Source organism: Mya arenaria, chromosome 2 (assembly GCF_026914265.1).
Source record: "Mya arenaria isolate MELC-2E11 chromosome 2, ASM2691426v1".
Taxonomy (NCBI): domain Eukaryota; kingdom Metazoa; phylum Mollusca; class Bivalvia; order Myida; family Myidae; genus Mya; species Mya arenaria.
In genome coordinates, this window is record NC_069123.1 from 33,859,667 (window position 1) to 33,874,826 (window position 15,160).

General features: G+C 34.7%; 2 protein-coding genes across 4 annotated transcripts in view; one reads left to right on the forward strand and one right to left on the reverse strand.

Moving 5' to 3' along the window:
- Window positions 1-14,544, reverse strand: part of LOC128209278 (poly(A)-specific ribonuclease PARN-like) — a 35,409-nt gene extending 20,865 nt beyond the window's left edge. For both annotated transcript variants that reach the window (XM_052913252.1, XM_052913241.1), the window contains exons 1-16: window positions 14,496-14,544; window positions 13,738-13,889; window positions 13,183-13,250; window positions 12,908-12,989; window positions 12,141-12,248; window positions 11,496-11,626; window positions 7,702-7,806; window positions 6,888-7,014; window positions 6,601-6,657; window positions 6,122-6,199; window positions 5,533-5,576; window positions 5,004-5,046; window positions 4,808-4,883; window positions 4,350-4,460; window positions 2,305-2,374; window positions 1,176-1,231 (exon numbers count right to left, since the gene is read on the reverse strand). In XM_052913252.1, the coding sequence (XP_052769212.1) occupies window positions 1,176-1,231; window positions 2,305-2,374; window positions 4,350-4,460; window positions 4,808-4,883; window positions 5,004-5,046; window positions 5,533-5,576; window positions 6,122-6,199; window positions 6,601-6,657; window positions 6,888-7,014; window positions 7,702-7,806; window positions 11,496-11,626; window positions 12,141-12,248; window positions 12,908-12,989; window positions 13,183-13,250; window positions 13,738-13,889; window positions 14,496-14,514 (1,327 nt within the window). In that variant the 5' untranslated portion in view covers window positions 14,515-14,544. The remainder of the gene's footprint in view (window positions 1-1,175; window positions 1,232-2,304; window positions 2,375-4,349; window positions 4,461-4,807; window positions 4,884-5,003; window positions 5,047-5,532; window positions 5,577-6,121; window positions 6,200-6,600; window positions 6,658-6,887; window positions 7,015-7,701; window positions 7,807-11,495; window positions 11,627-12,140; window positions 12,249-12,907; window positions 12,990-13,182; window positions 13,251-13,737; window positions 13,890-14,495) is intronic.
- Window positions 1-15,160, forward strand: part of LOC128209288 (bifunctional apoptosis regulator-like) — a 40,266-nt gene that overhangs the window by 12,293 nt on the left and 12,813 nt on the right. Inside the window, exon 1 of one of the 2 annotated variants that reach the window (XM_052913265.1) lies at window positions 14,725-14,772. The exons of the other annotated variant lie outside the window; for it this stretch is intronic. The gene's annotated coding sequence lies outside the window, so the exon portion shown is untranslated. Of the gene's footprint in view, window positions 1-14,724; window positions 14,773-15,160 lie in introns of those variants that run through there. 2 annotated transcript variants of the gene reach the window in all.

Genomic DNA, 15,160 nt, shown 5'->3' on the forward strand with positions numbered 1-15,160 from the left:
TGATCTTATTTACTCAAATATATGCACCTTTTCGGTGTTTTCACAGTTTGCAAAATTCTTAATTGGTATTCAATGGTTTATCCTATCTGTACTTATTATCAGGGTGCATCTTCTTTTATGACCTTAATTCCCAATTAAATCGATAATTGACATGGGTATATGCACTAATTGGCATCTCGTACCACTTTAGCGAGTGTCATAAACGTGTGACGTAGATCCCGGAAATCACGGGCCAACGCGTGGAGATTATGCAGACGGATCTAGGACGATCGCATATTTGATTTTTTTTTCAAAAATGAAAAACCACGAATTTAAGTACCCACGAAATTGTATTTTTTCGGCACACCACGAAATTTCATGCCAACGAATATAAATGATTTCACAGTAGGTGGCAAGATCATTAAGTTTGTTTCTTTTTTAAGAATGAAGCATTGAAATCATCTAAAAAATAGGACTAATTTCATTTTTAGCCAGCAATCAAAATTTTCGTAAATATTTTTCTTTTGATAAGATTAAAAATTCAAAAAATTATGGGCCTATTATTTGAACACAAATAATGACCCAAACTAGAGCATTTTTTGTGCTTGTTTTTAATTGCCTTAAGAAGCACAATGTTAATTAGTACAGCGCCATAGAGCGAATGCTTATGCTCGTTTGTTGATGTTTTTAGTTGAAAAAGTGGCTTAAACTTGACAAGAATTGCAACAGCTAAAAGTCTTGCTACACATATGCGTATTGTCTCTGGCAACATGTGTACCAAGTTTCGTTTTCTTCCAGCTAAAAATGAGGACGACAGGGACAAGCCCAACGGTTCAAATTATAACAAGGATCAAGCTCCCTTAGCTGCATCTGCTAGGCCGTTCTTATCTGATGTTTTATTAAATATATATCATTAAAATCTATTGTACCTGTGATATTTAATCTCTGGACACCAAATTTAGCAAATTCTAAATTGAAAAGGGGCCATAAATTCTATCCGAAAATAATCCTTTTGTCTGAAGTCAAATTTGATCTGTATCTTATGGTTTTAAACATGTGTATCAAAAACTATTTAAATCCGTCTAATCTTCATGAGTTATCATCCTGACAACACCGACTGACAATATCACACTTATGTACCCCCACCCCCCAAAGCACTTTGTTTTGCGGGGATATAATATATCCTGCATACTTACAATCAGGGGCTGTTAGGTCCATGTATGGAATATCTTGAGATCGCATCATGAATATTCTGAAATGAAAATAATACTGGATTTACAAATATGTTTATTTAATCATTCTATATATATGTGTAAGTATCATATAATCATTCTATATATATGTGTAAGTATCATATAAGTACATGAATGCAGTGTGTTGTTTTCTGACCAATTTCGAGCCGAATTTCAGATGAATGCTCAAAATCATACTTCTGTTCCCAAATCTGAAATTAAATTCCCAATTTTCTGTTTTGAATAAATACATATAATCTTTTTTTTTAAAAGAAAAGGCACACCAAAACTATGATTTGTATGAAAGCGTTGGTGTATTCTTAAAGAAACAAACCTTATCACACTCTTTTATCTATTCTGTCCATTTTTTAAGGCATTTTTATTCCACGAGGAAATATTGGAATTTCAAATTTAAGTCAAAGTGAAACATTTTCCCAAGAAAGTACACATTTTTCCTGATCAGAAAGGCCCAGGCCCAAAAGGTGGGAAGAAAAACACACTTGAATGTCAGTGAATACATATAACAACATTTAGAAGCTTTAAAGAACAAAAGCAAGTGCCTAACCATTGCCTGTTCATTTAAAGGGACTAGACACCAGATGGTCCAAAAATTGGCAAATACAGTATTTCCTCAAAACAAGCCTAGCTAATGTCAAGGCGAGCTTGTAGGAGGCTGATGATACGTCACTTTACATGTTTAAAATAATAGACAACCGTAGTTAATTTCGAATTAGAAAAATGCACAAAAGACTGTAAAAGATGCATGTTTCGTACGCGATGTGATACATCAGTAAGAATGATTCAATGCGTTGTACACAATGATGTTAATTCTATGTAAATGTTTATCAATTTTCTTTTTCTCTTGCAATTTTATCAGCCGGTGTCTAGCCCCTTTAATGAAAGGGCATACATGTCAACAGGTATTCTATTATTATCAGTATTTTGATGATGTGTACCAAGTTTCAGAATAATACCTTAAATGGTTTTTGAAGTTGAAATTTATAAATGGCTTTAGAAAAGAGCAAATAGCAATCTTGTGGATAAAAATGGTAAATAATTAAAGTTTCTTAAAATGTATACAATTAGTACCCACTTGTTAAGGAAGGGTTCGAGGAGGGGAGATGTTGGCTCGGTGTGGTCTGTAGGGGGCTTCTGACAGTTGCCTGTAAACCATACAGCATTGTAACATAACAGGGCTAGCATGTTAGCAGTTAGCGGTCAAAGTATAAACATTGATTGAGCTTTTATAATAAGCAAAACATTTTGGTTTACATGAGAAAATTATCACTATCATGGCTTCAAACTATTACAACACTGAACAGAACAGGAGAAGTGGTTTGTCCAAGAAAGAAAACTTAATGTTAATACATTATAGGAGTAAGCAGGTATTGGTAACCCAATATGGGAGATACGGGGCAAAGAAAACCATTTCTCCCACCTCAGATAAGTAGATCCAAAATTTTGACCATGCTAGAAATTCTTATCATGCCCACGGTCAAAGATAATATGCACAAAAGAGTTCCAACGAAATAATACAATTTTACTTTATTTTGTTTAAATGAGGTGGGAGAAAAAGCATCTTCAATGGCCAAGAGTGTAAGATAGGTTCATCCCAACCCTCGGGCAGGGTGTTCTGGGGAAACTCAGTAAACCTCTTTTACGCAAAACACCCTACGCTTGGGTTGGGATGAACCTATCTTACACTCTCGGCCATGGAAGATACTTATAATCAGGCGAGAGCAACGTTAAACCTGAATATGGTTTCCTTCACCCTGTATGTCCCATATCAGGTCACCTACTAATCCTGTAAGGTATACATCACGTCATCAACCTGTTTACATTGCTCAAGACGCCAAAACTATCTGGGAGAAATGGTTCCTTTATTTATTGGAATCAGAAAAAAGACCCCATTTGGTCCAATATAAAGATTAGTGACCTAATATGGAAAATATGTCATCCTTTGATCTGATTATAATACCTTTAGTTTCTGCAAACAGTATGTAGCCCATATCTTTTACATGTAAGCAAGATTCAACAATAAACTTTAAGTTTTGTTTTTTCTCTTCATATTTAACATTTTATGTAGAATGAATCATTGACATAGCTAGTGGTGGCTTCCATGGATATGTTAATGCGTATTGAAATTTCTATATTTTTGGCAATTTACCGTATTTTCTCGACTATAAGGCGATTCGCTTATAAGACGGCCCCCTAACTTTGCCCATGAAATCTGGTGCTTTTTGTTTCGACTCGCTTATAAGACGGGGTCAATTTTTAAGCAAATCTAAAATGCTAAAATTCTTCTTAATGTGTAAAAATGTTCAAGCTCAACGGACAATTATCGACTTTCGCGGTAACTGGTTTTGTTTTACTCAAAGAAAATGGCGGTCAACTGTGAGCTCTCTATTTGGAGGTAGGTTAAAAATTAGTACATGGTTACGCGTTTAAGTTTGCAGGACAGGTCGTTACTTATCGGAATTGTAATAATTAATCAATAACAACATATGTTTGTTTTAGTTTATTTTTTTATTGAAGACACCAATGAAGTTCTTCGGCAAAATAAATGGCTTCAATAACATAACTGCGAAAAGCCGAGGCACGAATAGGTGTTTGTTTAGCAATAATGCTTTAGGCAATATTGTCCCTTGATTGGCGACGAACATAAAGGATTCATATTCGCATTGTCATTTGTTTGCTTAATCAAATTGACAGTTAGGTACCTACATCATATTAAGATTATAATTTATTGATTTGATATATCTGTCAAACTAATTATACTGACACGCGCCATGAGAAAAAATGGAGTGCAGATATAACGGTACACTGTGTGACGTCAGAGCACGCGCGGTGAAGAGATTTCGTGTTGTTGTTTACTTAATTGCCCCATACTTGTATCAGGAGACGATATACTGGATAGACGAATACCCTATGTAAAATTTTACTGATTTTGACTTGAATCTTTTTTTAATGTTTTATCGACTCGCTTATAAGACGGGTCCCCTACTTTGGGAGTAAAAATCGGGACCCAATTTCCCCGTCTTATAGTCGAGAAAATACGGTAAACGCTACTGAGAGCATTATAAGCAAATGGGAGTCTGGAAACTTGAGACGTCCACAGAATATATGCATATAACATACCTAGGTAGTTTGCAAGGGAGATGAAGCATTGTCCGGTGATGTAGGCGTCATACCCGGCCTCGTGTAGTGACTCGGAGCCCTTGTAGGAGTTGTCCATCTCCTCGCTGACCTCTGGAGCACAACAGGGGTTCATGTTTTATAATACTGTCCGTCAGATCACTTTTGCTCAACCATTATCATGAAATTTCTGACTTAACTTCATAAAACAGGGTTTTAGCCAGGTTTTAAAATGGGCAGGGTGTGGAAGAAAAAGGATAGGGGAAAAGGGCACATTGTTGCAGGACATGCAGAAATTAAGTATTATAAAATTGACCCTCCATGAGGGCAGAAGGGCACTATCAAAAAGGGGCAGGATGCAGCACCCTTTTATTACTCATAAGCTAAAACAATATCATTAAACAAATCAAACTCATATTAACCAGGAATGGTTGCTTGCCAACATAAGGGAAATAACTCACCAACATCAGGTTTCACAAAGGGAGGTAACTGGGAAATATGTAGCAAACCACTAAGACCAGAGTTGTCTATCCTGTCCTGAAAAAAACATGCTTTTATTACTCTTCTAATATTCAAATAACATGTGAATTCAATTTCATTATTTAAGAAGTTACCGGTAATAGCTTGGAAATAGTTTACTTAATTACGTATACCTACCTTGAATGGTTGAGTATTGGCCAAAAGCTTAGTATCAATCAGTCTGAAATACAACCAAAACCAACATTTAAAATACACATTGGGTAATATTGACATGAAGAGGTTGCAGTGGGCAAGGATGGACTAACATTTAAACAAGAGCGCTGTGAAGGGAACTCCAATGCTTGTCTGGGTTTTTTTCTTCACTGGTGTAACTTGACAAGTTTTCAAGCCACACTTATTTGAATTGCTGAGCATGTGTGCTTTGTATTTGGCAACATCCGTACTAAGTTTCATTTGAAAAGTTTTAATGGTTTTTGAGTAAATGCAAAGGCTTAAGCTTTTGCAGGATAATGCCAACAAAACACAAGGTTTTTGTCTTCACAGAAAAGAGCAAAAAAAACGGCTGATAATATGATGACCACTACCAGTATTTGTTTAAGATAGGATATTAATGAAGCTACAAACATTAAACCACAACATCAACAACAGGCTTAATTGTTTACATGAGTTTAGTGATATGTATTCAGTAGAAGGTAAATACACGTACCTAGGAAATACACATCGACACATGGACTTAAAATCCTGGTAATCCTGAAAGCAGAAACAACAGTTCCTAAATGATGAGAATAATACTAGGAAAAGACTTGAAAAATGCAAGTTTAAAAATGTATAGTTATTGTTTATAATTCATTACGTCTATAATAGGTCAATTTTAACTGATACTTGTTAATAATAGATGGGTTTTTTTTTTCAAAATAATGCAGGTAAATAATATTATGCAAAATAACTCAGCCTTTTCAACTTGTGCCATTGCAAAGGAGGATTTTTTAAGCTTGAGTACTAACATCAACGTAAATATCTTGAAAAACGTCACAAATAACCACACATTTCACAATGACTTTTTTTTCAACTTTTGTCTTCATATCTATACTGGGTGAGTACCTAAATCAGAACAGTACCTAAATATGGAACACCCATTATAAAGGTGTTTTTCCGATCGAGATCAGTTTATTTACAATTTTAATCAATAAAGACACTTTTCTTAGATACAAATTCCAAAGAACACGATTCTCGGTAAGTTTTTAAAATACTGCTACCATTTAAAGTTTTCCATGTTCATACCATCCAATACTTACCGAGGGAAGAGGGTACATGAACTGGTTGATGGTGTGAGCTATGTCCAGTAACATGTTATGGCCAACCACCAGTTTACCCTGTAATATTCAGGAAAATAAAATATGACATGGATTAAAACTGTTTTAGATAAAACAAAAATTAACTCAAGAGGAAAATCTCACTATTAATATTGCAAGAGTTGAGGGCTGCTACACATTATGCAGTGCATATTATAAAGATGTACAGCGATTTTTGATGTACGAACAATTTTTGGACCACGACAAAACTAAGGCTATGACAATATGCTATCAACAACACCAAGGCTATGCCATTGCGAGAACAACAACACCAAGGCCTTGCCATTGCGAGAACAACAACACCAAGGCTTTGTCTGACAATGACTATATACCGTGTCATATTTCCTTTGAAAAAACATAAGCCTACTATTCTTTCATACAAAATAACATGACAGGTAATCGTAAGATTAACTACTACTTACACTCTGCGAGATCATTTTTATCACATGAGTGAAGCCAACAGCATCATCTATCTCCATCTGCAAACAAAATGCTTCATCCATAAACACTCACTTACACCCAAGCACTTACATGCGCAGCGTTACTTAACATACTTCAGTTCTAAACTGAATGATATTTATTTCAACGTATATAGTTTCTTAATCAAATTTGATAATGAAATATCTCCAATTAATAATATTTCATTAAAAAACATTTAAGTCAATGTTTAAGCTTAGTATTTAGCAAAACAAAGGATTAAAAAAATTACCATGTCCTGTGTCTGTTTGTTTGCCTCGAGTTGTTTCATCTCTGCCTCCCCTTGTACCCGCGTCACCACAATGTAGCGTTCCCGGTTCTCACCTGTCTTGCTCTGCAGGTGTACCTCACTACCAAACCTGTAAGTATGAAACCATATGTGAACATTCAGTATGAAGGACTCCATTTCATGGAATTGTTAATCAAATTTTAATTAAAACAAAGGAAATATCTGATTATCTAAAGCATTTAATTCTTTGAAGACAGGAGGGTGAACATGTTGGTCTCAATGTGGGCAATAGGGTGCAATCTTAAAAGGACAGGGTGCACCACCATTCAATAACTCTTAAGCTAAAATCCTGTTTATCAATTTTAAAGGTATGAACACTGAGAACCCACTTTGTGTGTAAAGTCTGTGGTCTGAGGTCAATGACAATAATGTATTTCAGAAACTACTAAGTTTTCATATCCTTCGACCAATGAGATACTTAAATTAGGAAAGTGATTTAAGTTAGGAAATGCTATTGCAGCTAGGAAATCATTAAGTTTAATTAAGATATGTTTAATCATAAAGAATACAAACTTTTGTGGGTGTTTAAAGGTCCACCTACTGGCACTCATCTAATACAAATGCCCTGTGTCAGATTTTGTGTAGAAAATGTGTCAGCCAATGAGGTAGTATCCTAAGACAGTTAGATGACATGAAGTAATATTTCAATGATAATGAAGGGCTCATTTGCTATGTTCACTCAACTCATTCATAATAATTAAAATGTTATTTCATGTCATTTAACTATATCATAAAATAAACCAATCTCCACACCTACTTTGCCTGTAGAGTCTGGTATGTAAGTTTCCTCTGGAAGGCGGACACAGAGGGCAGGGACAGGCTGTCGTGTTCTCCTGACTCAACAAACTTCGCTACCTTCTTACTGAAATAAGGAAGGAAAATGTTTAGCGAGTATAATGCAATAGAATGTAAGGAGAATATGGAAAAAATGAGGCATATCATGAGCATTTACTTTATATCAGAATACACTCTGTATCATATGCAAGTGATTTTAATTTAAATCATCTGATTGGAATTTTCAAATCATTCAGTGACCATTTTCATAAAGCATCATAGTGAAATATTTCAATTTAGTGAAAAAAACAACAATTTTTTGTCTTTGTTGAATTTCAAGAACAATAACAAAGTTTTTTTACATCAGAAATATGAAAATAAGTAAGGAACAGATCAAATAATAAAGGCATATGAATAACTTCGATAAAAAGAGGTTATTTAAAATATTCTTGGTTAAATATATGAAGAAAAAAATACTGAAAAAAATAAGTTGTGATTTTTCACAAAGGATGTTTATGAGCTACTGAGCTTCTATTTTTTACAATGCATTATATTCAGAGGTCATTTTAATGTGGTATGCCATGGAAACTGCCTTGTCAACACACTTCTCCGATTATCAAGTATTTCTTATTTCCTTATATTGTTGCCAAACATACTTGAAATAACTGGGATATCACAGAAACATGTAGTACTTATAGAAGTAAAATTTACACAAAAGTACAGCAAGCCATTGCTAACAGTGATTTTGTTATTTGGTGCAGTTTACTGCCTTCTAAAGGCTGTTTCCCCTAGCAAAAAATGTGTTAATTTTTCCCAAAAGTTCATAATAATTTCCCACTTTATTGAATATTAATCCTGTGAATGACATAAAAAGCTATGAATTTATTAAAAAATAAACAAAATCTTGATAAGGCTAGGTATTAAACAGAATATGTAGGCATGAAAAACTAATACTTGCTACAGTATTTGCTATTTAAGCATGATTTTGGAATTTTCCCAAAGTAAAAAAAAAATCCCAATTACAAAACAAGAGGGCCATGATGGCCCTGTATCGCTCACCTGTAGCTTTGCTAAATAAAGTGAACATTCTGACCTATTATCATAAAGATCCAATGAAAAGTATGGCCCCTAGAGGCCACTCTTTTATTTGTCCCACTGACCTAGTTTTTTACCCCACATGACCCTATCAGTAGGCAATGCTTCAAACCAAATATTTAAGACCTAGTCCTTGTGGCTTCAGACAAGAAAATTTTAAAGTTTTTTCCTATATAAGCCTATGTAAAACTTGTGACACCCAGGGTGAGGCCTCTTTTCACCACAGGTGCACAAATTGAACAATCTTGGTAGCGGGCCACTAGGTTATGCCACATATAAAATGCCAATGTCTTGTTGGTTTAGACAAGAAGTTTTTTGTTCTATATAAGCCTATGCAAAACTTGTGACTCCCCCCAGGATAGGGCCTCTTCTCCACAGGGGCATAAATTGAACAATCTTGGTAGAGGACCACTTGGTTATGATACATACCAAATATTGAATGCGTAGGCCTTGCATTTTCAGACAAGAAGATTTTTAAACACTTTCCTTATATAAGCCTATGTAAAACTTGTGACCCCCTAGGTGGGGCCTCTTATCACTTCAGGGGCATAATTTGAATAATCTCGGTAGAGAACCACAAGGTAAAGCTACATACCATATATCAAATGCCTAGGCCTTGTGATCATTCTGACCAAGTTGCATTAACATTAGGCTAAAATTGTGACCTCTATTGTGTTCACAAGGTTTTTCTACTAATTGACCTATTGACCTAGTTATTGACGGTAAATGACCCAATATCGAACTTGACCTAGATTTTATAGAGATGATCATTCTGACCAAGTTATATTTAGATTAGGCTTAAGTTGTGACCTCTATTGTGTTCACAAGGTTTTTATACTAATTGACCTAGTGATCTAGTTATTGACCGCGAATGACCCAATATCGAACTTGACCTATATTTTTCTAGAGATGATCATTCTGACCAAGTTGAATTGAGTTAAGCCTAAAATTGTGACCTCTATTGTGTTCACAAGGTTTTTCTACTAATTGACCTAGTGACCTAGTTTTTGACCTGGGTTGACCCAATATGGAACTTGACCTAGCTTATGTTAAGATGATCATTCTGACCAAGTTTCATTAAGATAAGGCTAAAATTGTGACCTCTATTTTGTTCACAAGGTTTTTCTAATAATTGACCTAGTGACCTAATTATTGACTGCGTATGACCCAATATCGAACTTGACCCAGATTTTATAGAGATGATCATTCTGACCAAGTTGCATTAAGATTAGCCTAAAATTGTGACCTCTATTGTGTTCACAAGGTTTTTGTACTAATTGACCTAGTGACCTAGTTATTGACCGCGGATGACCCAATATCGAACTTGACCTAGATTTTATAGAGATGATCATTCTGACCAAGTTGCGTTGAGATTAGGCTAAAATTGTGACCTCTAATGTGTTCACAAGGTATTTCTACTAATTGACCTACTGACCTAGTTTTTGACCCCAGATGACCCAATATCGAACTTGACCTAGATTTCATAGAGATGATCAGTCTGACCAAATTTCATAAAGATTAGGTCAAAATTGTGACCTCTGTTGTGTTCACAAGGTTTTTCTAATAATTGACCTAGTGACCTAGTTATTGACTGCAGATGACCCAATATCGAACTTGACCTAGATTTTATAGAGATGATTATTCTGACCAAGTTGCATTGAGATTAGGCTAAAATTGTGACCTCTATTGTGTTTACAAGGTTTTTGTACTAATTGACCTAGTGACCTAGTTGTTGACCGCGGATGACCCAATATCGAACTTGACCTACATTTTAAAGAGATGATCATTCTGACCAAGTTGCATTGAGATTAGGCTAAAATTGTGACCTCTATTGTGTTCACAAGGTGTTTCTACTAATTGACCTAGTGACCTTATTATTGACCGCGGATGACCCAATATCGAACTTGACCTAGATTTTATAGAGATGACCATTCTGACCAAGTTGCATTGAGATTAGGCTAAAATTGTGACCTCTATTGTGTTCACAAGGTTTTTCTACTAATTGACCTAGTGACCTAGTTTTTGACCCCAGATGACCCAATATCGAACTTGACCTAGATTTTATAGAAATGATCAGTCTGACCAAGTTTCATAAAGATTAGGTCAAAATTGTGACCTCTATTGTGTTCACAAGCAATTGTGAACGGACGGACGGACGGACGGACGGACGGACGGACGGACGACGGACGAAGAGTGATCACAAAAGCTCACCTTGTCACTACGTGACAGGTGAGCTAAAAACAGGCAGTGAAAATAATTTAAAAAAAATCACTGGCTAATGCTCTGTTGCTTCTTCATTCAAGAAGAGGCAGAATGAATAGTTATTAAAGCCAGAGTTATGGGCCTTGCTACATTACGAATGTCTTTTATGTCTCGGGCAACATGTTTAAATAGGTTTTACTTGAAAATGTATCTTCAACCATTTTTTAAAAAAAGAAGTCTTAATATTACATGTACCTCTAAGCTATCTCTTAAATCATTTTTCCTGTATCTTGCTAATATCTTAAACTTATATGGATAATTACTGTTTTAAACAACAGTTTTTTTAGGCATCATTAAGGTATTTGCAAAGTGACACTAATCGACAGATGCCTATGCTAACAACACCAAGGCTATCTACCTTGACTATAATATAAGAAAATCAGACAAGTTAATAAAGATAAACTACATTAACATTCACACCATAGTTCATTCACAAAGTCCTGCATTTCTGGTGGCACCTCGACGGGTCCCTTGTTGACCGCACCGGGCTGTGAGGCCCCACCCGGGGTTGTGTATGCTGGCGAGGCAAGAACCTCATGCTTCCTCTGTATCTGGTAGTAGTGAGAAAATGGTTCCATAAAATAGCAATTAATGATGGTCGGATTGTACCAACTCACTGGAATGTCTTCTATAGCAATTTGTGAGTGACATTTTGCAACTAAACTCAACACTTTTGATGCTTTTTTTAATGCTTGTGCCAACTCTAAATGTACTGTCTACATGTATATTCCATTTTTCTTTTGATTCTTATGAAATAATAAAAAAAAATGTATTAGATTATTACCAGTTAAAAAAATATCACATACATGTAGCTGTTTGAAGTACAAATCAGGAACATCTGAAAGTGATCGCTTGACTACGTTTCAGTCAAAGGGGATGAGTAATGCCCTGTTGAGGGTCAAGGGCAGCTCCTTCAGGCTTGGCTGGGGTCACAAGGGGCAAGGCCCCTGGGGTTTGAAACATTTTACAAGCACATAATTGCATTTCAACATTTATTGATGTCTTCTCCAGAAATCAATTTGAAGGACAATTCTCACACCTGAATGAACAATTCAATACCAGTACCTGATCCCGGAGTCTGGCCTCATCTGCTGGTCTCAGGAAGGAGATCCCATCTTTCACCCACTTGTTAAAGTCAAAACCTTGAGACATGAGGAAATCTAGGCTTGAACTCTGCAAATACAGAATCAGTTGTTTTTAATGGGATTTCATGGGTCATTAACATAAAAAATCATTTATCTAAAATTTCTGAATACTCCAGTTAATCCAAAGACACATGCTAACCAAGAATGGTAAAAACGATGCATTGCAATCGCTCTAACAAAACTAGAATTCCACGAATTGGATATATTGCTCTTAAGGGGAGCGTCCAACATTGTCAAACCTAATTTAGTACTAATAGTAGTAATATTTTATGTGCCATAGCAAATACAGATAAAGTCATATAACTTTTTATAACATAGGCTTAAATTAGTTAACTATCATCCTAAATTAATACTTGCATCAAAATTCCTCACATATTTTGAGAAAAGCATGGGAAATAGTAATTTAAACAATTGAAATACAGTTGTTATGCCGTTTAAGTCAATTTCCTTGAACCTAACATTGTTTTGTCAAGGGTATAATCAAATCATGGTCATGATTGTATGCCATGGCCTATTGAAATTATCAAAGCTGGCCTACGCGTTCTTGAGTTATTGATTTGAAAAAGTGGGGATGGACAGACCGACTAAGAGACAGGTAGATGATCTAATTACTGCTTATGCTGCTGTTTGGGGTCATAAGACATGAACATACTTGGAGATAGGATAAAGATTTCTTTAAATGTTTACCTGGCAAGAAAATCGAAGATCTGGTGCAACTCTTGACAGGGGTCGAGGAAAGATGTAAAAGTTGAACGGCTTAGCTGTATATCTGAAATTGACTTTGCATCAAAATTTGCATATACCAATAAAACAAGTTTTAATAAGTTGCTGTGGTTACAACATAGAGAGGTTTTTATGTATGCCTGAAAAAAGTACGTATTTCTACCTTTTGAATGTTTTTACTTATATAACAAGAAAATATAAAGAGCAGCAAAAAAAAATATTTAAAAGATTTTTCTTACTTCTTGGTAGTCTTGTTGTAGGTGAAAGTACATATGCCAAACTGTATAATCAGGAAGTCACTAGCACCCTGAAAAGACATTTTGCACAATGGTAAACTTGTGGAATGAAAGCATCAATAAAAGCCCAAACTTTACTGGAACAGATCTACATAACTATTAATTTACATCATTGCAAACTTATATCATAAATTTAAGACAGCATGTAAGTTATTTTCATTCTTTTTTAAATTTGAGTAAGCTTAATATGTTCAAATAAAAAAAATGTTGTGAACAAGCAATATGTCAACATTCTGAGCCATACTAGAACTAAAAATCCCAAGGAAGCAATGCTTATCTGTTCATTTTTTTTTTGTCAAACAAGGGGCATTGCTATGGCAACATGTGTACCAAGTTTCATTTGAATGTTTTTGCAAGCCGGTCTTCCAACAACAAAGACACCAAGGTTGACAATATCTGGACTTTTTTTTCGAAAAACAGAAAAATAATTCTAAAATAAATACCAACACTGTATTAATTTTGTAAACATTAATAATGGAAAGTGGCCTTTTTTCTTACTTGCACAAGTTTGTGATATCTCTCTTCAGGTGTATCAAACACTCCAGATGGCGACACACCAGCATGGTTGAGACCGGTGAACTCCCCATCAATGGCTAGGAAACTGCTTTCTTTGATAGCAGATTCTATCTGCCCTAAACTCTCTTTGAAATCTGAAAAATTAATATATTTACAAATTTTGCTTTTCTTCATTACCATTTTATTGTCTTTTGTTCCTGGTAGTCATAATGCAATAAATAAAATATATCTCATTTTAAGATTTATGTCATTGTTTTAAAGCATTGATCTGGAGTTTATAAGCGTTGATCTGGACTGCATTGTTTGTGAATTTGGGCAAAAAAAAATTTTTAATCAAGGTTTTATAGCCTTCCAATGTGGGCCTTATGGTCTCTAAATCAGGTCTGTATGGTCTTTCAGTTTCAATCAGGTATCATCTCTCTAACTGGGCCATGCATAATGACCAACAAATCTTTGATGGCAAAACCTCGTTTAGCAAAGTTCAATTCTCCTTGACTTTATTACTCACAAAAAATAAAAAATAAATTCACGCTTTTGCTTCATTTTTGAAAACAAACCATATCCGAAATAAACCTCACATCCGAAAACTCATTAAAAAATCATAACGATGAAAATGGCCATTCGATAAATGGATGACATTAAGTCAGATTTAGGTGGACGGAAAATGTATCGATTTTTATATTTTCCATTTTATAACATATTTATTGCCAAAGAATGATTTTAAAAATTGAATATTATACTTTGCCGAGTGACGTTCATTTTACAGAGTTGTCCCCCTTATATTGCGCGCTAGCCGCTTATATCATGGTATTTGTTCAAATTAAAATAAAATATTACAAAATATAAATTTACGTTTGTTCTCGATACATTTAAAAATTAGTTAATCAATTTGTGCCATAATTTATTTATATTTTCGTTTGTATTATTTTGTTAACTTTTGACCGGTTAAACTCGGTCATTGATCTAAGCGTCCGAACTGGAAATGCCAGAGATTTGATGTTTACCACAAAACAACAGGTTGTTAGCGTTTAGTTGTGTACTAATTGATTTATTAAAAGATAACACTTTCTATGTTATTATCAAGCCAATATTTATCGAACTCTTTTAAACAATTGAATCTAGAAAAGTTATTGATGTTACTACTTTTTGTGTTGTTAATTGTTCTGTTACTTAGTAGTTTAAGTTTTTTCTGTTACTCAATTCTGGTATCGACTTGTCTGCCAGTAGTACAGTATTCCAACTTTTTTAAACACAGCAATTTTTGCTGTTGTTGTTGTTGTTTTTTAAATCAGCTGTAATACTGTATACAACCTCATAGAAATCTTGTGAATTGCATAGACTTTTTCCTCCAATTAAAATTCAATTAGGTTTTCAGTCTATCACCGGTAGTTAGAAGAGACACATG